This window comes from Arvicola amphibius, chromosome 5 (genome assembly GCF_903992535.2).
Source record: "Arvicola amphibius chromosome 5, mArvAmp1.2, whole genome shotgun sequence".
NCBI lineage: Eukaryota > Metazoa > Chordata > Mammalia > Rodentia > Cricetidae > Arvicola > Arvicola amphibius.
The window spans coordinates 115227025-115250501 of record NC_052051.1 but is presented as its reverse complement, the minus strand read 5'-3'; the positions used below and the strand labels follow the sequence as shown (position 1 = coordinate 115250501).

At 43.4% G+C, this 23477-nt stretch overlaps 1 protein-coding gene across 5 annotated transcripts; it reads right to left on the bottom strand.

The window, feature by feature from the left end:
• Positions 1–554: 554 nt before the first annotated feature.
• Rnf14 (ring finger protein 14) lies at positions 555–23160 on the bottom strand. Of its 5 annotated transcripts, none has more exons than XM_038330367.2 (9): positions 23035–23160; positions 20199–20357; positions 19598–19759; positions 18425–18576; positions 10631–11161; positions 8910–9138; positions 4870–5042; positions 2686–2816; positions 555–1809 (listed from the first exon to the last, which is right to left on the bottom strand). In XM_038330367.2, exons 3-9 carry the CDS (start codon positions 19749–19751, stop codon positions 1752–1754), a joined length of 1428 nt encoding a protein of 475 aa, XP_038186295.1. In that variant the 5' UTR covers positions 19752–19759; positions 20199–20357; positions 23035–23160; the 3' UTR covers positions 555–1751. The 5 variants fall into 5 exon arrangements, with proteins under 5 accessions (XP_038186295.1, XP_038186297.1, XP_038186298.1 ...); XM_038330369.2 differs by lacking the exons at positions 20199–20357; positions 23035–23160 and adding exons at positions 11751–11861; positions 18958–19088 and having other exon boundaries at positions 19598–19736; XM_038330370.2 differs by lacking the exons at positions 20199–20357; positions 23035–23160 and adding exons at positions 11751–11816; positions 18958–19088 and having other exon boundaries at positions 19598–19736.
• Positions 23161–23477: the final 317 nt, after the last annotated feature.

Sequence of the window (23477 nt, the reverse complement as noted above, 5' to 3'; positions counted from 1 at the left end):
ACTTCTAAGGTATCACCAGCAAAATGCACGAGAGCTAAAGCTAAGTGGACAATTGCTAACATTTATCAAATAGCTCATGAAGCACGGCATGGCAATGGCTACACTGAAACACACCAGACCGAACTGCTACTAACATTTCTCTCTGCGATTTACTCAACAGTCATTTCATTTCTTACCTTATTTTTTAACTCCAGTTATTATGTAAAATGTGCTGGATGGAAGTCCATGAAAGTAACATGTTCAAACAGAATGAGTAAAAAAGGCCCAGACCCAAGAAAAAGGGAGGTGTTGTTCTGGGACTCTTATGTTTATGTATGTGTGTGTAGAGGGATACCACTTAGTGGTAGGGCTCAGGTTCAGCATGCTTGAGGTCCTGGATCAATCTCCAGAACAAAATCAAACCACCACCACCACCAAACACATCCAACACCCACACACACCCACACACACACACACACACACCCCAACCAACCAACAGAAACACGAGCTAGTTTTAAATTCGATTGCTGCTTTGGAGACAGAAGCAACAGGACATCTCTATTTCAATCGTAGGATGAATTTTAAATTATTTTTATTTTAAGATTAAGCATCTTCACTGACAATCCAGAATCAGTCTGTGCTGACAGATGAGCAATTTCTTAATTTTCAGTGTCAAAGTAGAAAACACACATTCACAAGATGCAGGTCAATTATTGACTTTTTCAGTACATCCACGGGTGGCTACCAAGTCACTTACCAAATCATGAGGAAGACAGTTTTCCAAAAAGCCAATAAAACCCAGAAATATCAAGCTATAATTATCTCCCCAAACACTGGTGTCTAAAGGGGAAGCGTAGGAAGCCCAATTCCTATAGGTGATTAGAGAAGACCAGAGTGTTCAGAGGCTGGGGCCAGAACCATGGCACTGCCTGTACACAGGTTCCGAGAACATTTATCTGAGGAATAAACTGGGCTCTTTCCTATTCCAGCAGAGGAAATAAAAACACACACTGCTGAAACCAGCACTAAAACTGTCCTTGTTACCAGAAGTCAGGAGAGCAAAGGGAGTGGGGAACAAATTGGGGCAGAGATAGTTCTGACTCTGAGTTTCTCCCCAGGTGAACAGGAGGGGGAGCTCTGAATCAGAATCCTTCATTCTGCTTTTGGCTCTAAATCAGTGGATTCAATACACCATTCATAAATATCAAGTGACCCACAGGGCTTGTGGTACTAAAAGTATTCTAAAATTTATTGGAAATTTCTATTCTGAAGAGTAGATGAAAATGACACTGGGACACTGGTCAGTTAGAGTAGAGGCTCCCAAAGGGAACTGAGGGAAGAGTGAACAGAACACAGCAAAGGACCAGAGTCTCAGTCCAGTGTCAAAGGGACAGTACTGAGACGCCTCCAACAATGTCAGGTTTCTTGGACATAGTCTGAAAGTTTAACTCTTGACCCTCTCCCTAACCTAAAGCTCGGGGAAGAAAATAAATATTTACTTTATAACTATCCACAGTTTGGGCATAATATTTAATCTCTTATAGTTCTCATTTCTGAACCTTTGGCATATACTTTTATCAGAATTATGTTACATGGAAAAAAATGTATGTGCCTTAATCAGTAGTACCAAAGAAAAATATAAACCCTGTTTTTCCTTCTACACAGGAAGAGTGAATACATGGCACCCTAAATATCTTGCAAGGTTTCTCTGTATACTTGACAGAAGATTAGGGCAAACCATTCCATTTCTATGTGTTTAGCAGAAGAATGAACTAGTCTTCAATTTCATCTTCCCAAATGTCTCCATTAACATCCACGGCATGGAACAGTCTGGAAACATATAAACAAGGTACATATTTATGCAGTTGGACAAAACTGAGCATAATCTCTCTCCTTTATTCTTTTGCTAACATCTTTACATAAATTTTCTTTTTAATCATTTTAGGAGGGATGAAATCTAGGTCTTTCTAAACAAGATGTTTGTAAGAACAGTACTGGCCAGCGGGGCGTGGTGGCACTGTGTCAAATAATCACCTTAGACTCTTTTCTCATAACAATGGAAAAACATAGCTTTGCATGCATTAAATGACAGCACACTAACAGGAACAGCCTGACCATGGTTCTCCCACTGCAGTACCATATACAGTCATCACATGAAATATCCTTGTCAAAACCGTTACTACTGAGGTCTACAGAGTGAGTTCCAGGACAGCCAGGTCTACACAGAGAAATCCTATATTGAAAAACACATAAACAAACAAACAAACAAAAAAAGGTAAAAAAAATTTTTTTTCAAGAGGTGTATACTCTGACTATAAACCCATTTTCAAGATTTAAAAATCATGTGTAGGAAAAGTTCTCCAAGTAGAGCTACTTTATAAAATAAACTATCCTGCATAATGGCATCAAAGCAGACTGCAGACGGGCTAGGAAGGCAGTTGGGAAAGCCTGCTGTACAGCCATGAGGGCCACGGTTTGGATCCCAGGACTCACGTGACGAACCAGGCATCTGCAAATATCTGTATTTTAGCTCCAGCTTTGAAAGATTTGACACCCTCTTGGGCTTGTTCATATACACACAACACACACACACACACACACACGCACGCACATGCACACACACACACACATGCACACACATACACACACAAGCATGCACCATTTAGCTTTTTAACCACTAATCTAGGGAACCCTGTGTGTACAAACCTGTTAAAGCACGGAGACTCGGGGTCATTGAAGTGTTTGTAAGGGTTGGCTCTGGAGAGAGAGCCCATGCAGATCCAGCAGAAGTACTGCATGCAGCCGGTACAAGTCATCTTGTTGCAGCCATCCAGCTTCTGGTGGGAGGAGACACGAAGCAAGGTGGTGAAAGCAGGAAAGGATGCCCGAGCCAAAAGCAGCACACCACACTCCCCAGGCTTTGTCCTTTCTCAGGGAGGGCTGATACACAGCAACAAGCACACTGACAACCACTGACGCTCACAAGTTTGCACTGAAAGTAAAATACAGAAATATTGAACGGGTAGTCCTACAACTAGATACTTAACACAATCTCTTCTCATAAACATAGACAGAAATAGGAGGAACTCGAGACCGGATGAATATTAAAATGTCACTTATTCTCAGCACGAGAAATAGAGTCTAGATTCCTTTCCATGCTAGGCAGCCAGGCTAGGTTAAGCTGTACCTTACCCCTTTCCTACTTTCTAGTCTTCAGACAGGGTTTAAGTTGTTCACCCTGGCCCTGGCAATCCTCCTGTTTCAATTTCCCAAATGGCTGGGATTACAGACTGAGCAAACCAGATTGGAATTAAATTTTTAATTTCTACACAAATCAAAATTAGTAAGTGAACTCATATCTATTTCTATTACAGGGCTCAGGCATGGCAGAAGAGGTCAAATAGGAGGATGCCACTTTCCTTAATGAAGTAACTAAGGAATCAAGAGTTTCAGTTATGATGTATACTACTAGGAAAAAAATCAAATGGAAAGCTACGTTTTGATTTTAAAACCTGTTAAGATTTTTATGAGAATAGATCTGTCTACTTGGCTCAGTTTAATAGGGAAAATGCCTCAATTTCCTGAGCACATTTTTGTTAAATATGTTTGCTATTTTGAAGGATAAATAGTTCTGAAAAGTCAGTTATGATTTTTTTTTTCTGAGACTGTGTCTTATGTATCTATGTTGGCCTCGAACTTCTGATTTTCCTGCCTACCTCCTAAAATGCAAGGACTACTGGTACGCACTTCCATGTCTAGTTTGCTGTACTGAGACTGAAGCCAGGACTTTGTGCATTCCAGACCAGCACTCGACCAACTGAGGTACACCCTCAGCCCCAGATAAGGTTTTTTAAAGCAGACTGGGCTGGAAAGATGGTTCCTTGGTTAAAAGCACTGGCTGCTGCTCCAGAGAATCCAGGTTTAAATCTCATCATCCACAGGGTGGTTCACAACCATCTGCCACTCCAGTTCCAGCAGATCCAAAGCCGCCTCCTAGCCTGCAGGCACCAGGCATGCACATGGTATAGAGACAAACATGCTGGCAAAGAGCCATACACATAGAATAAAAACCATCTGTAAAATCACACAAATTAAGAGTTGACTGTAGCTTTAGTGTGGTCATGGTCTAACCTCTTATTGTCTCTTTCAAAATTCATGTTGGGAATTTAATCCCCACTGTGGGCTATTAAAAAGATGAGATCTAGCCAGATGGTGGTGGTGCACACCTTTAATCCCAGCATTCAGGAGGCAGAGGCAGGTGGAGTTCTGTGAGTTCAAGGCCAGTCTGCTTTATAGCTAGTTCTAAGACAGCCAAGGCTACACAAAGAAACCCTGTCTCAGAAAAAAAAAAAAAAAAAAAACCACAAACAAAAACAAAACAAAACAAAAAAAGAAAGAAAGGAAGGAAGGAAAAAAGAAAAAAAAAAGTGGGAACTTCTCCTGAATATTGGATTTAGAAGCAGGGCCCTTGGGAGAAAACGAGGGTGAGATAAGTGGTCAGCCGGGCGTCACTGAACACTGGTGGCTTCCTAGGAGAGCACTACCAGTGGGGACCACTACTGCTCACTACGACCCAAGACAGAGCCAACATAATTGGAAATAAGCTTTATAACTTACCTAGCTTAAGTTAGCAAAAGAAAGTGGAACAGAGCAACATCTTCTCAATTTTGAGGAGGACACACGTGAGATAAATTATCTTTTTCTATAAAAGCACCTTGAATACAGAAGCCTATGTGTACTTAAAGTCTGTAAGAATATTTACTAGTGAAATTTTGTCTTCTAAGTAAGAAGGCTGGGTAGGTACTCAAATGTGTTTTCTCCATGACTATTACAATTAACCAGTGGGCTTCTGAGGGTACAGCGTGCGCTAAGTCTGCCTCAGGCCGTCACCTGTATGGGCGTCCCGCAGCAGGGGCAGCTCTTGGAGTTCTTTTCCAGCCAGTCCTTACTTTCCATCTCTTCCAGGGCCTTCTGAATCACCCTCTTGCCATACCTCTGCTCCAAGAACCTTTTAGTAGCTTCATCTGCTTGTAGGTATTCATTTCGTAAGTCTATTAATTTCTCTAGAAAATACAATAGAAATTAACTGTTACTCTGCAATGTTGATAAACACTCAGGACAGCATAATGGTCACAGTGCTGCACAGCTTTAGCTCCGCACTTAGGAGGCAGAGGCAGGCAAAGCTCACTGAGTGAACTTGAAAGGTCAGCCTGGTCTGCATAGAGAGTTCCAGGTCAGCCACAACTATACAGTGAGACTTTCTTGAAACAAACAAAACAAAAACAAAAAAACGCACCAAAAAACCACTCAAAATATTTAAATATAAAAAATTTAGGAGATTAGGGGATGGGGACAAAAAGGGACAATGGAGTGACTATGACCAAAACATATGCATGCATAAAAATTTCACAATGAAGCCAGGTGGCGGTGGTGCACACCTTTAATTCCAGCACTCGGGAGGCAGAGGCAGGTGGATCTCTGTGAGTTCGAGGCCAGCTTGGTCCACAAGAGTTAGTTCCAGGACAGGCTCCAAAGCTACATAGAAACTCTGTCTCGAAAAACAAAACAAAACAACAAAAAATTTCATAATGAAACCCGTTATTGTCAATAAAAACCATAACTATATTGTGTGTGAAAATGTGAACAATCTTCTGTAGTTTAGATGTGCGTATCAGATAAAGCTTTCAACATGCTGAAAAAAAAAACAAAACCAACAGACACAAAGAGACCTTTAACTGGAGTGGCCACTATTCAATCCAAATACTCATAGGACCCACAAACAGTACACTTACATGATGAACAGGTAAAGGTTACGTATGCAAACAACAGAAGCAGGTAGGATCCACCCACTAGGAAAGTCAGACTTGCTAAAGGGGCAGGGTTTCCCTTTGACTTTGATTTCTCAATATTGGCATGTTTATGTAGCTGGCAACATTCAACGAAAACTGTCTCATCAAAAAGAACAAAGAGCCCATGGAGTTCAGTGGAAGAGTGTTTGCCAAGACCCTGAGGTTAATACCCAATACCATACCAAATTCTGTAACTTGTAGACATTGACTCTACACTATATAAGTATTAATCATCATAAAACTCTATAAGTTAACAATTTGACATACAAAAATAATGACTAAAATTCACTTTGTTCCAGGCACTGAAAGCTCATCCTGGGATAACTGAGATGGCACAGTGGGTAGAGAAGCTGGCTGCCAAGCCTGAAGACCCGAGTCCAACAGCCGGGTCCACATGGTGGAAGAACCAACTTCTATATGTTGTCTTCTGACTGCCACGTTCTCACCGAGGTATGAGTGTGCCTCCCATCGCCAAAAATAAATAACAATGTGATTTTTAAAGCAGTTCTTCCTTGAGGCTGGAGAGAAGGCTCAGCAGTTAAGAACATATGCTGCTCTTCCAGAGGTCCTGGGTTGTTCCAGCACCAACATCATTAGGTTCAAATGTAACACCAGCTCAGGGAGAATTGAATGCCTTCTTCTGGCCTCCATAGGCACTGCATGTACATGTATATACCCACATATACAAATAAAAATAAATTTACAAAGAGTTCTTTTGGGGCTGGAAAAACAGCTCAGAGGATAAGAGCATTGACTGCTCTTTCAGAGGTCCTGAGTTCAATTCCCAGCAACCACATGGTGGCTCACAACCATCTGTAATGGGATCTGGTGCCCTCTTCTGGTCTGTAAGCATACATGCAGACAGAGCGCTGTATACATAATACATAAATAAATCTTTAAAAAAAAATCTTTAAAAAAAAGAGATCTTTTCACCTTTCCCCCCAATATTCCTCAGCTGGCTTACACTGCTGCTTTACCACTTAACTGGACTAGGCGTCCATCTGCAAAGGTCCCAGCTGCAGACAAAAGCTTTGGTTCACAACTGTATTCCCTTCATTTTTCAATATAACTGAAGACCTCTCATAAACGTTCTAGCTATTTATTTTTCTTTGGGGGATGTGTGTGTAGTGTGCACAAGAAAGCCCAGATGTGTGTGCGTGTGCACACGGATGTGAAGGCCAAAGGAGGACATCTGCTGTGTTCTTCTACCACTCTCTTACTCTTAGGACACTGGCCAGAAGCTTGCCATTTAGGCTGGACTAGCTGGTCAGCGAGCTCCCAGGATCCACCTGTCCTTGCCATGCAAAGATACGGTTTCAGGCATGTGTGGTCATACCCAGAGTTTTACATGAGTGCTGGGGATTCAACCTCAGGTCCTCATGTTTGCATAGCAAGCACTCTTACCCTGACCACCTCCCTAGCCCTGCTCTTGTTACTTATCAGTCTGCTTTCCTCAAGTCACTTAGAGGTCTCATTCTTTTAAGCAACAGATACACGAGGCAGACTGCATACACTTTCTCTTCTCAACCTGTAAGTTCTCAAGTGTATTGTGTACCCTGCGGCACCACCACTGCATTCTGATGTAATAGACATCCTTCTCAGCTAACAATTCAAAACATTTTTGTTTCTAAACATCTTAACGACAAAAAATTATTGCTCAATATTCTCAAAATAACTATTTCATGGGTGTGCGTACAAGCATACATATATACACATACCCAGACAGATTCCTAATTCTGCTGAACCCCCAAGTCTACTTGAACTTCTCCAAATTTGTGAAACAAATCCTCCTCTCATCAACAGGATTAGAAATAAAGACCAACACTGTACTTCAGAATTACCTGACATATAAAGCACCTTAGACTTCAGGCCACAAGCCTCTCCCCTAAGACATTTCCTTGCACATAAAGGCAGTCTCCTGGCATTGCCAGCGAGTGACTGTACCAGCATTAGCAGTCACCACTCTGCGTTTCATGCACACGAGCCCACTGTTTCTTACAGTACCCAGGATAAAAGTCCAGTCCTCCTGTCAGGAATCACTACTTTTGCAAAATACAATAAAAGGAATTTCTAGAAAGATTAACAACAATTACAAATTTAAAATTTGTTATTAGATTTGAGTCATTCTGAAATTGCTGTAAGTTTTTCACCCTGACTTTCAATTTCTTATCTACCTTGTCATAGACTCACATGACAATGTAACAATAACTCTGCATGGCATTTCCACTAGTTTTGTCCATTTTCAAACACCTTTGGAGTATTCTCATCATCTTCATCAATTTGAGAAAACAGGACACCAACAACCAGACAAATTGACAAAAAGGCCTGACTCCCCAGACCCGACCCACATCCAAACTGGCAAGCATGTTTCACCGCCTACATTCGCCCCAACACATGGCTCAGGGAGCAAGCATCTGAGGACTGACCAGACGCACGTGCCGAAGAGTCAAGAGTGGCAGTTTGGATGCCACCATCTGCCATCCGGGACCTGTTACTCCACATGCCTGGCAGATTCTGTGCTAACCCTTTTCCTAAGCCTTCCCTGGTTCTGCTTGCTTCCTCTTCCCTCAGAGCACTTCCTAACCTGCTCTTACTTTCTCTCTCCTCCTTAGCTACTTAAGCTATGAAAACAGCACTTTTAGCTTCACTCTGTATCTCGTGTATTAGAAAGGAATGTAGTTCTAATAGGAACTGGTTCTCTTTGGCGGTGACAGCACTCACCACTAGCTGCTCTCTGTGCTGTTGTTCCCACTGGACTGTGGGTCCATGAAAGGGTTCTGTCTCTTGGTCATTCCTACATCATCCCTCGAGCCAAGACGGTGACTGACAAAAGTAACTGCTAAATGAGTTTCATCCAGCATTCAGCAAGTTGAGTCAGTACGCCACATCTGTTGTCGGGCTCAGGGGACACTGAACAAAAGTTGGTCATAATTGGCATGCAACTCTACTTCTAGTAACCCTCTGACTTGGAGACAAATACAAACACTACAGTGTGAGGACTCTAAATGTATGAATGGAAGTCACAGGCCTTGAGTGTGAGGGAAGGCTACTGGGTGGGGGTTGGGCTCAGTTACAACATACCTGCAGTTACCTTACATGGAGAGACCCCGTGATAGGTCAGTCTGCACAAGGTACAGAAGGCAAAATTGCAGCTGGAGCAGATAGCCATAGTACCACCAGGCTCCTGCATCACAGGGAGCTGGCAGCACGGACGGGGGCAGTACACCACATCTGCCATTAGATCCAAGGTAGACTGGAGGAGGAGGCGGTCATAACGGGCAAACAAGTCTGCTTCCACCAGCTCTTTGACCTGAGAGGAAATACAGAGCACCATAGAGTTAATCATTTCTCAACTAGTTCTGCTCCTGAGAAGAATCTTAGGTCGCTGATATAAATAGATAGGTGCATAATTCAAACCTCTATTCTCATTTCAGAATCAAAGCAGGTTTGGCAATAGTTTATATCCTTTTCATTTTTTGAGCAAGGGGTGGGGCACGATTGGGACAGGCTTTCCTATGTAGTCCACTGACTTTGAATTTTCAGCAATCCTCCTGCCTCAGCCTCCTATGTCTTTCTCTAACAGTCTATATCCCGACTGAGGTGGTGGTTGCATGGGTCCACAAGGCTGGGCGGCTGGGCATGGTGGTGCATGCTTTCAGTCCCAGAAGGCAGGAGGCAGAAGTAAGTGGATCCTTAAGTTCAAGGTCAACCTGGTCTAGAGAATGAGTTCCAGGACAGCCAAGGCTACAGAGAAACCCTGTCTTGAAAAACAAGACAAGGAGAAGGAGAGATGGTTAAGTGGTTATGAGCAATGGTTGCTCTTCCAGAGGACTTGGGTTCAAATTCCAGCACCCACATAGCAGATCACAGTTGTCTGTAACTCCAATACTAGGGGATCTGACACCCTCATATAGACATACACGCAGGCCAAACACCAATACAAGTGAAATAAAATGAAAAGACAGAGAACAGAAATCTGCCTGTATGTGTGTATATGTGCATATGCCCACAAACAATTGTGCAGGTTAAAGACAACCTGAGGAAATTGGTTCTCTCCTTCAACCATGTGTGTCCTAAAGGTCAAACTCAGGTCATCAGGTTTCTGGCAGGTTTCTTTACCTAATGAGCTGTCTCACTGACCCTGGTTTTGATTTTTGAGATGGATCTCATGCAGCCCAAATAAGCCTTGAACTTGCTATACAGTCAAGGAAGATATTAAATATCTGATCTTCCTGCTGAAGTACTGGGATTACAGGTGGGCACTATACCCTATTTGTAGCCTTTTTTTTTGGGGGGGGGGGGTTCAAGACAGGGTTTCTCTGTAGCTTTGGAGCCTAACCTGGAACTAGCTCTTGTAGACCAGGCTGGCCTCGAACTCACAGAGATCTGCCTCCCTCTGGCTCCTGAGCTCTGGAATTAAAGGTGTGCACCACCACCGCCCAGCTAGCATTCTTAATAGATACAATGAGAGGACTTGTAGACTGCACCCAAGGACTTGGTCTATCCCATGAATACTATCAACAAAGTTTGTGAGAGTGGGGTATGGCTCAGTGGGAGAGGGCTTGTCAAGCATGTGTGAGGCTTGGGATTGATTCTCAACACTGCAAGATAAATACATTAATTATGAATTAATTAGAATTCCTGTGGCAAGTGTAGTGGTATAGACCTACAGTCCCAGTATTTGAGAAGTCAAGAAAGGAGGATCATGAGTTTGAGTCCAGTCTGAGCTACAGAGGAAGATCCTATCTTAACAGGAAACAAAAGGCCTAGGAAGCCATGTGGTATCAACAGAGTGGCAATACCTGACCAGGAGTAGCCACTGAAGAGCACTTTGGTTCTGGACAATTGAGGCATTTAACCTGGCCATCTTTGATCTGGATTTCGAAGTAGTCCTTCAGACAGGCTTTGCAGTACACATGTCTACACTCCGAGAAGTGCATGCACTCACTACCCAGCTTCTCGCAGAAACAGATATTGCACGGGAACAATTTACTATTGAAGCTCTTCATCTGCTGAGCTTGATTGAAGTCCAAGATTTCCTGGATCAGACTTGACAATGATTCTACATCCTGCACCGCTCTCTCATCCACCATTTCTTCTTGGTCTACATCGGATCCAGCAGCTCCTCCAAAGCCTACCTCTGTGCTGGAAGAGGCTTGAGCTGTCGTCCTTCTCTGAACTTTTTTCTGAGACCCCATTTTGAGCTCAAAAGGAGAGACAATATTCAGGTAGGTGAGGGTCTCCTCCTTAAGAAACTGCATCCAGGCAAAGAGCACCACACTGCCTCGGTGTTCTTCCCACAGGTTGTCTAGGTGCTTGCAGAGAGCAGAGAGCTAGGAGAAAGCACACAAGGATGCTGAGCTGGGAAAGATGATCATCTTCCTAAGGCTCTTTCAAAGTTATGTCAGTATAGCCTCCTGACACTACTTTTTCTCACTCCCAAAACAACACCAACATTCTCACCAAATCATTTCTTAAACTGTTCAGTGACAGAGGCCAGAGTTAAACATGAAGTCAGAATCTAAATGGATTAGTACGAAAACAACAGAAATATAAAATGCTGTAAGATACAGAACCAAATTGCTACTTAAGCTATGAAAAGAGCACTTTTAGCTTCACTCTGTATCTCGTGTATTAGAAAGGAATGTAGTTTTAATAGGAACTGGTTCTCTTTGGCGGTGATGGTGTACGCCTTTAATCCCAGCACGTAGGCAGAGGCTGGTGGGTCTCTGTGAGTCTGAGGCCAGCCTGGTCTACAGAGCTAGTTGCAGGACAGCCATGAACTGTTTCTCTTTGGGACCCCTACCTTTCCTTGCAGGTGATCTAGAATTGTAATTAGAAAAAGGATGGTATATAAAAGCCATCCAGGCCCTGTAAGAGTCTCATAGCCCTTGTTTCTGGGTAGTAAAATTTGATGATTACCTGTGTTCTCTTCTCCCATACCCTTTCTGTTCCTCTTTTGGATTAACTGTACTTCCTATAACAAATCTGTCCAACAGAAATTTGTGAGGCACATATGAAATAGTAAATAGGCTGAAACAAAAAGAAAAATAAATGAAAATAAAAGTGTCATTCAAAGCTGGGGACACAACTCAATGGTAAAGTGCTTGCTTACCTAGTCCGTAAGAAATGACAAAACAAAAGCACCCAGAAAGGACAGCAGCTTCAGCACGCGGTGCTGGGGAAACTGGATATTCATACTCAAAGGACAGCAACTTCAGCACGCGGTGCTGGGGAAACTGGATATTCATACTCAAAGCACCCAACTAAATGCATACCCCCAACACATTACACACCAGTTACAAAATCACCTCAGAGCTGATGAAGCATGTTAGCAAACTGAACAGCTTCTGCAGAGCAGAGGAAAACTGAGTGCAAGGACAACCTACCAGAAAGAGAGTCACAGGTACAGAACACCTGACAAGGGGTTAATGTTTAGGATACACGACAAATTTCAAAAAGCACAAATCCCAAAATCTGATTCTTTTTTCCTTTTGGCAGTACTGAGGATGGAACTCAGGGCAGATGCTCAAACATGAGCTGGGGTTCTTAGCCTGCCTCTTACTTTTTATTCTGAGACAGGACCTTGCTAAGTTGCCCACGTTTGCCCCCACACACACACACATTCATGGCTGGGCATGGCGGCACATGCCTATAATTCCAGCACTAAGGAAGTGGGTCTCTGAATTTGAGGTGAGTCTGGTCTACAATGCAAGTTCCAGGACAGCCAGGGTTACACAGAGAAACCCTGTCTTGAAAGCAACAAGAAATATGTATTTATTTTGTATGTAGTTATGTGTAGATATGAACATGGACATGTACATGCCATGGCCTATATGTGGAAGTCAGAGGACTAAGTTCTCTCCTACCATGTAGGTTCCAGGGATCAAACTCAGGTCATTAGGCTTGGTAGCAAGTGTCCCTGTCCACTGAGCCATTTTACAGGTCAGCTCTTGAACCTTTAAGGTTCCTGTCTCAGCCTCCTGAAGAGACGGAATCAAAGGCTACTGCTGGTTCAAACAATCTGATATTTAAGTAGGCAGATGAGGGCCCAGGGTAATGCTCAATGGCAGAACACATTCTTAGCATGCACAAGGCCCTGGGTTTAATCCCCAGTACCACTCTCAATACATACACACAAGGGCAAGACCTAACAGACAGTTCTTAAAAGAAAACATGCAGGGCTGGAGAGATGGCTCAGCAGTTAAGAGCATTGCCTGCTCTTCCAAAGGTCCTGAGTTCAATTCCCAGCAACCACATGGTGGCTCACAACCATCTGTAATGAGGTCTGGTGCCCTCTTCTGACCTGCAGGCATACACGCAGACAGAATATTAAATATAAATAAATATTTAAAAAAAAGAAGACATGCAAAGTCGGGTAGTAGTGGTGCACACCTTTAATCCCAGCACTCAGGAGGGCAGAAGACAGGTGGATCTCTGTGAGTTTGAGCCCAGCCTGGTCTACAGAGCAAGTTCCAGGACAGACTCCAAAGACCAACCAGACAAAAAAGAAGACATGCACTTGCCAGGCAAAGTTCATGAATAATGCGTGGTGTCACCAATCAGGGTGATGTAAAACCCAGACACAGTAAGGCATCACCTCACATTAGTACAAATGGCTATCAAGAAGTGCTAGCAAGGAAGTCAAAAAGGGAACTTTTGGCATACTGTTGGTGGGAATGTAAGTTGGTGGGAATGTAAGTTGGTGGGAATGTAAATTAGTGCAGCTACTGTGGGAAACAGGACACAGTTTCCTCAAAAGAATCAAAACCAGCCAGGCGGTGGTGGTGTATGCCTTTAATCCCAGCACTTCACTTGGGAGGCAGAGGCAGGAGGATCTCTGTGAGTTCGAGGCCAGCCTGGTCTACAAGAGCTAGTTCCAGGACAGGCTCCAAAGCTACAGAGAAACTCTGTCTCAAAAATCCAAAAAAAGAATCAAAACCCAAACTACATTATCCAGCAATGCCACTGCCCAATATTATCTATAGAAAATGAGATTATGTGTATCTTATACACTCCTGCACTGCAGAGCTATTCATTATTGCCAAGGAAGGAAACAAACATCCATCAACAGTGGGGTGGATAACAATGAAATACTATCCATCTATAAAAGAGAATAAACTCCTCTTATTGTAACAACATGGATGAACTTGGGAATCACCGTGTTAAATGAAAGAGCTAGGCTCAGAAACACAAGCACTGAGTGGTTTTGTTAGGATATAGAATATTAAAAAGTTGGCTGGGTGCACTTGGGAGGCAGAGGCAGGTGGATCTCTGAGTGTGAGGCCAGCCTGGTCTACATAGAGCATTTCCGGACAGCCAAGGCTTCACAGAGAAATCCTGTCTTGAAAAAAAATTAAAAATAAATAAAACAAGCAAACAAAAGAGTTAACCTCAACTAGGCAAGATGGGACATACCTTTAAGCAGAGACTGAGGTCAGTTTGAGGTACATGAAATCCTGTCATTTGTTCTTTTTTTAAAAAAAAAAAAAAAAAAAAAAGGGGTGGGGAGCTGGAGAGATGACTCAGCAGTTAGAGCACGGGCTGCTCTTCCAGAGGACCCAGGTCTGTGCTGGTTATATAGTGGTGAGAATAGCTGCCTTCTAGAAGACCCAGGTTCGGTTCCCAAAACCCACATGGTAGCTCACAACCATCTCTAACTCCAGTTCTGGGGAGCCCCAATGCTCTCTTCTGGCCTCTATGGGCACTGCATACATGTGATACACAGACATACATGGAGGCAAAACACATACAAATAACAAGACCAAAAGTAAACACAAAAACAGTTCATTTTACAGAGGTGGGACTGGGAAGTGAGAGATGGAGTAAAACTGACCAATGCTTACAAAGTCAGTTTCGGGAACAAGAAGTCCCACCTGCACATAGTAGGGATGGAGGAAAACTGACCAGCGCATACTAAGTCACAATTACAGGACCAAGAAGTCCCAAGTGCACATAGTAGAGATGGAGAACTGACCAGTGCTTAGTATGTCACAGTTATGGGAACAAGAAGTCACATGTACACATAGTAGGGATGGAGGAAAACCGACCAGTGCCTATTAAGTCACAGTTACAGGAACAAAAGGTCCCATCCGCACATAGTAGGACAGGAAAACTGACCAGTGCTTACAAAGTCACAGTTATAGGACCAAGAAGTCCCATGTACACATAGCAGGGATGGAGGGAAACTGACCAGTGTTTACTAAGTCACAGTTACAAAGAAGTCCCATGTGCACATAGTAGGGAGTCATTGGTAATAACGTGATAGCACAGGCTTGAAATCCTAACACCCGAGAGGTAGAAACATGGCAATTGTGAGGTTAAGGCCAGCTTCAGCTACAGCTTGAGGACAACCCAGACTACACAAGTCCCTGACTAAAAACACCAACCAAACCACTGTAGACTTCAAAAAGCTAGAAGGGGGAAAAAGCCTGAAGGGATTTTGAGTGATTTTACTATAAATAAATAATAAAATGCTTGCGAAGACAAACACACTTATGATAATAGTAAAAACATTGGCTGTCCAATCTTAAATACTATACATGTATCAAAATAGCATACAACCCCCTAAATATATACAAACTGTATTATCTACTGAGTTGAAATAAATTTAAGTAAACTAAGTATGTTAGTGCACATCTATGCACTTGGGAGGCAGAGCAGAGGGATCAGAAGTTCAAGGCCATCCTCAGCTATATAATGAGCTGAGAAACAGCCTACGCTCCGGGAGACCCTGTCTCAAAATTCTCTAGAACTGTGAGTATGAAAATGCCACTCAAAGTGAAAATTAACTCTTTCAGTCCTGTCAAAGAGCTAATAGAGCTGAAATAGTCATTCGTATAATTAAACCTGAGTTCTTTTTTCCACATTTGCAATAAACTTTTTTTCCTCTCAGGCAGGGGATTGGATCCAGGGCTCCATGCTTGGCAAGACACTCCAGCACTCAGCAGATCCCAAGCCGACAGGCTCACAGTATTCTTTTTACTAAGAAATCTGGAGCTACGTCAAATCTGGATAATAGAGGGAAACAGACTGACACTGGCCTGGGCATTCATTATAGGCCCTCCACACGTTTGGCTGCCACAAAGAAAGCTCTCACTTCTAAACTAAGCCAGCTAAGTTAAACTATTCTGACCTTTCCATTTAAAAGTGTCTATTTCATTAGAAAGTGGAATATAAGATGATTTCCCATTAGAAATATAAATATTTCTAACTGGAGCTTAGGAATTATAAGCTGCTTTTCTTTTATCAGGTAAACACCTAAAAACAAGCCTTCCAGATGGCAAGCAAATTTTGCTAATTAAATCCCAATGAAAAAATACCATTTTCTGTTCTTTGTTCTGTGTGGTGCTTCTGACAGTTCTGTGGAAGCACTTACCTAAATACTGACAACTAAAGCTTTTACGGATTTGCTTGGAGCTTATAATATAAAACACACTTTTTGAGGAATCTGCTAAAACACATAAAATGCAACAAACATTTACTTTTGGGGGTTTTTGTTTTATGTGTATGAGTGCTTTGCCTGCATGGATGTATGTCCTGGTGCCCACTAGGTCAGAAGGCATCAGATTCTCTGAAGCTGGAGTTGCATATGGTAGTGAGTTGCCATGTGGGTTCTGGGAATTGAACTGGGTCCTCTGCAACAGCAACAGTGTTCTTAACCACTGAGTCATCTCTCCAGCCCCAAAGTGGGTAACTGTTTAAAAGGAAAGTTCTACATGCTGTGTAAAATGGAGTCTGATAAAGGCACATTCTCTTCCTTCCTTTCTTCTCCAGTTTTGTTTCAGAAAAGGCATGCATATAAACATGAAGTAGGGAACAGAGGGAAAAAACAGGTATGTATACTGGGGACTACAGAAAAGTCCTACATAATTAGAACCACTTTCTGATTCGATCTACCCACCCCAATTCAGTGAATGACAGACCCATGTGTCAATTTCATGATTAGCAGGTGAAATTCTCAATGTCATGACTCAGGGTATAGACACAAAGATTGAACTAAGAAATACAAATAATTAAAACATTCTCTGTGAGATTTATTTTTTAAAAATTCTACTATAGTTTTATCTAAATTCAAAAAGTAACAAACCCTTTCCCACAGCGTTCCCAAAGCTAGCATTAAGTAGAAACTAGAATCTGAAAGTACATCATGCATCCAATTCTTTCCCTTTTTGTGCATGTTTGGCGGAAGCACATGAAGGTATGCAGAGTATCAATAACTCTATGGAACTATGTGAGGTTCTATATACCTGAAGAACTAGCCAACCATCAGTGATCTAAATGTCACTCATGGCAGCCTCAACAGGTAATGCACGCCTCACACCTACTGCTTCCCGCACAGTTATAATGTCTTTCCTTTAAAATTTAACTTCCTTTTTAAGCTGTAATCTTAATTCTTGTAAAGGTACCTTTATGCAAAAGATTAGATGGGGGAACAAAAAAGTATATGATAAAACCAAGTGGGCTGTTACACACATATAATCCCAGTTCTCAGAAGGCTAAATCATGAGATTTAGCCCAGTCTGAGCTATGTAGCAAAACTCTATCTCCAAAAATAAACATATCAAAACTGTATGACTAAAAGAAAAAACTAATGAGCTATTTCCTTGAGGTCAACAACTGACAGCTTTTGTCTTAATATCAACTTATCAATCTTCACAGCTTCTGGAAAAGTAGCTATTGATCCATCACATCTCAGAACACTGTACTCGCTTCAAGTCATATTTATGTCTTAATCAAATACTGACGTTGAAGAGAGGTGCTTGAAGCCTCCAGACATAAATGATACAGAGAAGACATGCTAATTACCTGGTTTGATCAATACATGCTATACACAATATCAAACTAAAATATAACAATGTGCCCCATCATAAATACATACAACTATTGCCTGTTAAAAGGAGTTGAGGTCATTAGAAAAGGATAAACAGCAGACAGAGAAGGAAGGCTTTCAAGATTAGGTCTCAAGACTTAGAAAGTATCTACAAGAACTAAACACATTTATATTTGTGTGCATTCCCAGCTAAGTGATACTAAGTAACAATTATCCATTATTAATACACAGATTTTTATGGAGAAGCATTTATTACATTTATTCAGGAAATTTGCTTATTATAGCTATTTAGCTCAATTTTCTGCTGTAATTACAATTAAATCTTTCATTTAAGGAATGAATAAGAAACTGAGAAAATAATATCAGCATCTAAGGAAAATGAGGACGACCTTGTCTCTAGGAAAAGAAACAATACACTTGATTAAAAATCATTGCTGTTTCAATTCGCAAGGATTAATTAAGTTTGTTTACTGCCATTTCTTTCTTTCTTCTTTGAGCACTGAGGCTAGAACCCACGGCCTTCCATGTGAGGAAAGAACTCTACCACTGAGCCATATCCCGGCCTTGCCATTCTTTCTAAAAACATCAAGCATTTTCAATTTCATTAGCATTAGAATTCAAGAACACTAGGGGGAATATTTACAAAACCAAAACCATTTGTTCTTTATGCACTGAATTAAAGATCACCAATTTTTAGTTTTCAATTAAAGATGATTTTGAAAGTTTCTAAAAATGGATAGGAGAAATTAAGTTTTGGGTCTACCTGAGTTGGTGACAGCCATTTGCCACTAAGTGTGAATGAAGGTGGGGAGGAGGATGGATAATCTGGTGGCAGTTCAAAGTTCAGCACAAGTGGTGGCAGAAAGCAAATGGTGTATTCAAAGCCACTATTCTGGAGACACTCATTTGAATTGCCTGAACCAAAAACAAAAATCAGAAAGGATCAGTTGATCAACACTGGAGTGTCCGAAACCACTGAGCAGTGCTCAGCCCTAATGCTTTAGCAGAGGGGATAAAAACCCTCCCCCAGGGCACCGTCTATGCCTTAATGTTAATATCCTAGTCCTGCCTTCAAAAACCAAACAACTCAACACCTTACCAGCCCTTGAAAAATCTACTTAGGTGCCATGTACTGTATGAAGTCACACAACTCATTCTTGTAAACACTTCCTAGTACAATTCCTAACACTAATGACAACGTAGTACAATGTTTTGTTCCATTGTTGGTCTATATAGACAATTAGAAGACAATCTAGAGAAAAAGACATTTATTTCTATGAAACAGCCATGACTTACTAAGACCAGCATATGCCCACTAGTCATGAATCGGCTGGGGAAGTTTGTGCCAACAAAATAGTCTCAGGACTGAGGACATAACACGGCACACCACATTCACAGTCACAGGGTCATCTAAGAGATCACAGGTTCTAGGAGAAACATTGTGAGAAAATGTGCATCAAGTTCTCTGCAAATTATCAAAAACAGTTTTGTTTTTTCTCCAACAAGAGGTGGCAGAGTAACAGCGTGCTCCATACCTGTCCATGGCAGTTGCACTGATTCTAAAAACCATGTACAATCAACCATGTGGCAGGCACTCTACGGTGTGCCAAGAATCTTCACAGCTGCACACTATTATCTGTTTTCTTTGATTACCTCTAATTATCAACGACTGTGCTGATCCAACTACTGATTATACTAGGCTGAATGAGATATGCAGGGTATCTCAACTCAGTGGTCAAAAAGGCAGGATCGAATTGAAAACTGTTTTACATTCCTCCACACACACTACTTCTTTTAAAACAAACATGCATTAAATCTGTGCCACCAATACTTATCAATTACCCCTTACGGCTATATACACAACTGACAACTAAACTATAGTAAGAAATCAAGAATAATTTTTATTTAGGAAAATCTGTGTAAGATATTAACTAACCGCTCACAAATATCTTGAAATTCTGTGGCAGATCCAGATAGATCCTGGTTTCGCCGCCTTGGACGGACTCTGCTTTTCTAAACTCATCGGCATCATAGATACTCGCCAGGGCCAGTAGTTCATCCTCCTGGGCTTCCAGGTCTTCTGACGACATTGACTTTCCTGAGGATTGAAGACAATTGCTCACATCAGCTAGGAAATGCACATGACTGTTTCATGGTATATAAACGTTCCTCCAGACAACTGCACAGGACTTGTCGATCCTCTCTTTCCTGCGCGACACCTAGCACTCTGCGCTGTCTTCTTCTAGGGACTAACCCAGGAAAGCTACAGCTGCCCTTTCACGCCGCTCCTTCTGAAATGGGGGCTGGTCTCAAAGCTAAAGGGAGAGCATGTTTTGCACATTCTAAAAGACGATGCTACACAAAATCTGAACATCCATTTAAATGGCTTCATTTTCTTTTCATTTTTTTCTAAATGTCCCCATCTGAAACAATTCCATTTTCAAGACCTATTGCTTTTCCTCAGCAGCCGTCACGCTCTGCTTTAAGCTTAGCCCTGCCTGAAACAGCAACATGGTCCATGTGAGGTCACTTAGTACCTGTTAGTAACAACCAGAAGAAAAGGATATTAACACTGCAGCCGGGATTTCAGTTCGGCTTGGAATCTGTGCAAATCCCATTTATTTTTCTAGCCAGTGGAGCTGAGACTGAAGGTGGGTAAGGCACGGACTCAAGCTAGGCTACGGAAACTCTGCCATCTGCAAAACAGAACCAGGGAGGAAGTGTGAGGACGCGATCCAGATTCAAATTCCCCATCTGTACCGTCATCACTCAAGTCCAACACTCAACACATCAACCGCGATCCACAGGCGGCGCATGCGCGGCGCATGCTCTCCGAGGACAGACTGAGTCACATGGTTAAAGGGGAACTCTGTTTCCCAGTAACGACACACCCCTTATCAGACTGCGCTCAGCCTTGTAACTGGGGTGGTTATATAAGATGACGGACACCACACCCAAAAAGCATCATCTTAAATTTGTTTTTTTTGCCTTCTCCTTTCCTCCTCCTCTTCTGTTCCTTCATTTCCCATCCCACTGGCTTTCATTCTCACCTGCTCATAAATTAGCCTTGCAGGTGACACAGTTAACTCTGTGGGTGGGATAGCATTTCAAAAAAAAAAAAAAAAAAAAGGGCATGCACATGGACTTCTGAGATTTTTCTCGAAGTATTTAGAGCCAGACTTCCAGGACTGGGGCTATAGCTCAGTGGGCAAATGACCTCTAAACTCGTGTTCATTTTTAGAGAGGTTCTGGAGCATGAGGAGCATCTTGAGATGATATGCAAAGATATTACATAAACTAACTTTCACACCATATTCTCAGAAGTGATTCCTGAATAAGTTAGGATCGTGTTTACGATTACAGAGCATCGGCTGTGTACGGTCCTAGGTCCCAGCACATTACCTTACCGCATCCACCAATCTGACCAGGAAGCAGCACATGGTGAGGATGGATTAAGTCTTTTGTTTCTTTGTAAAGAGTTTTCAGACATGAGAGATGAATTTACTGACTTCACCGTTTTAGGATAGCATTCTTCATCTTGTCTGCACATCAAAATCTCTTGGAGAAACTACCTCTTAAAATTCTAATACCCAGACCACATTCAAGAACAACTAAGTCAGGACTCTACAGTTGTGAGCTTGCCCCCCCTTCCCACCCCCACATATGGTGTGAATATGGTGTGAAAGTTAGTTTATGTAACATCTTTGCATATCATCTCAAGATGCTCCTCATGCTCCAGAACCTCTCTGTGGACCACACGTCTCTAAAAATGAACTCGAGTTTAGAGGTCATTTGCCCACTGAGCTATAGCCCCAGTCCTGGAAGTCTGGCTCTAAATACTTCGAGAAAAATCTCAGAAGTCCATGTGCACACACGTTTTAGAAATCAGACTTCAAAGAGGTTTCATTGCAACACTGTCAGATATAACGTGCTTTTGAAATTCCTCTCCACTGTTCCTCATCCCCCCCCCGTCCCCCCCACCCCCCCGCCTTGGTACCCATGCATCTTTAGCAGACCCCGCCCCTTTCAGCATCCACGTCACAGGTGCTGTTATCTGCCCTCCCTGCCTGAAACCCTGTTTCCCCTCTCAGTCTCCTTCCCAGTTTCACAGCCTATCCCCACAGTCGCTCTCACACGCACAATGCAGAGCCCTTCATGAATTTGCATGTCATTCTGTCACCGAGGCCATGCTAATCTCTGCATCATTTCCATCGCGGCGGATGTGCTGCCAAAGGGAACACACGTCTAGTTCTCCAGGAAGCACAGATGATTCCAATCTGCAGTCGGGACTGATAATCTTTACCCCAACCACCACCTCTGACAGTCCTTTCTGACCTACCCGACCTGAGCCCAGCTCAACCAGAAGGCTAGAGTCAGGTGGCCCTTAATGCGGGTTGTCCGCTTTCACTTCCTGCTCATCCCACCCATTCAGCCTTTGAGGGCAACCTCTCAAGTGCCAACTCTACTGAGCGGTTTCCCAACAGACACCATCTTCTTTAAAATGCACCTTGCACTTCCTCTTCTACTAGTCTGCATTAGCTCGTCAAGGCCCAGGCCCAAGTCTTTTCCATCTCCCTACTGTTCTTAGCATTTAGCAGTGCTCTGGGCACTGAGAAAAGACCTGGAGTTAAAATGCTATGTCTTGGAATGGAGGACCAGGGGCATAGGATTCAGTGACCACTTTGTCACATTCCGCTAGAAGCAGGAGGCTGGGTCCGTTGTCACAGTAACACTGGTAAGAACAGTAACAATTAGTGAGATCTTACCAGGTGTCAGGCATTGTGCTAAGCCCTTTCGATGCACTAACTGACGCTAGGCTCCACAATCACGTGAAGCAAGTCCTATTACTTTCTTCATTAATCAAAATTAGACAGGTGACGGCTTGAACTCTTTTCTGGACCATCTCTGGGCATAAAATGCCTATCTTCATCTGTAAGCCGGGAACAGATAAAAGTTTAATAACACTACTGCTGCAAACCGGAAGCCGCTCCAGCAAGGCGTGGATCCCCTCCTCTGCCAGGTTTCCCCTAGCTTGGGAAAATCCTACTCATCTTCCCGGCCACTCCCAGCACGCTCCGGCCCTGGCATCAGCTCGGGTCTGCCTCCGCCACCTGCCAATCGCCATGCAGACGTGTTTGTGTGACTCCCCCAACAACCCGGGGGCAGGATCAGGCAGGGCCACAGGCCCAGTGCTGGCAACGGCGCAGAGGAGCCGGCCCCGGGGCGTGCCGGGCCCGTCCGCCCCGCCCTGTCCCCTTGGCGCCCACGGAGTCGGCCGCCCGGTTCCGGGCAGGGGAGCCCGGTATCCACAGAGCAGGCCCGGCCCGGCCACCCGGCTCTGCCTCGCGCACTCACAGCGCGTCCCCGCCGTACCTTCCGGCCGCCCCACCGAGCCCGGCCCGAAAGTTCCGCGCTACGCCCTCGCCCAGGGCCCGGAGACTCGCTCGCAGCCAGGCCTGCAGACACCCGGCTCCACCTGAGCACCGCCTCTTCCGTCTCCAGAGCTGTCAGCTGAGAGGGGCGGTTGCCGGCGTGGGGACGGCTCTGCGCAGCCGCCGTGAGCGCCGCTGGCTCCTGGGCGCCCTCCACAGGCCGTGGACAGCGCTGCAGGCGCCGCCGCCGACCATACCCACAAACTTCAAATACTCCGAATTTGGGACAAATGCAGGTTCTGACCCGCGAATTCGAGTTTTTTTTTTCCCATTCCTAGACGTGAGCCAGAAAGAACGGTCTACCTAGGGACAGAGATCCCTTAACAATCAATCCCAGACCCGCTCCTTTAGGTGAATGGCTGCAACCTTCTTTCTAAGAATGCA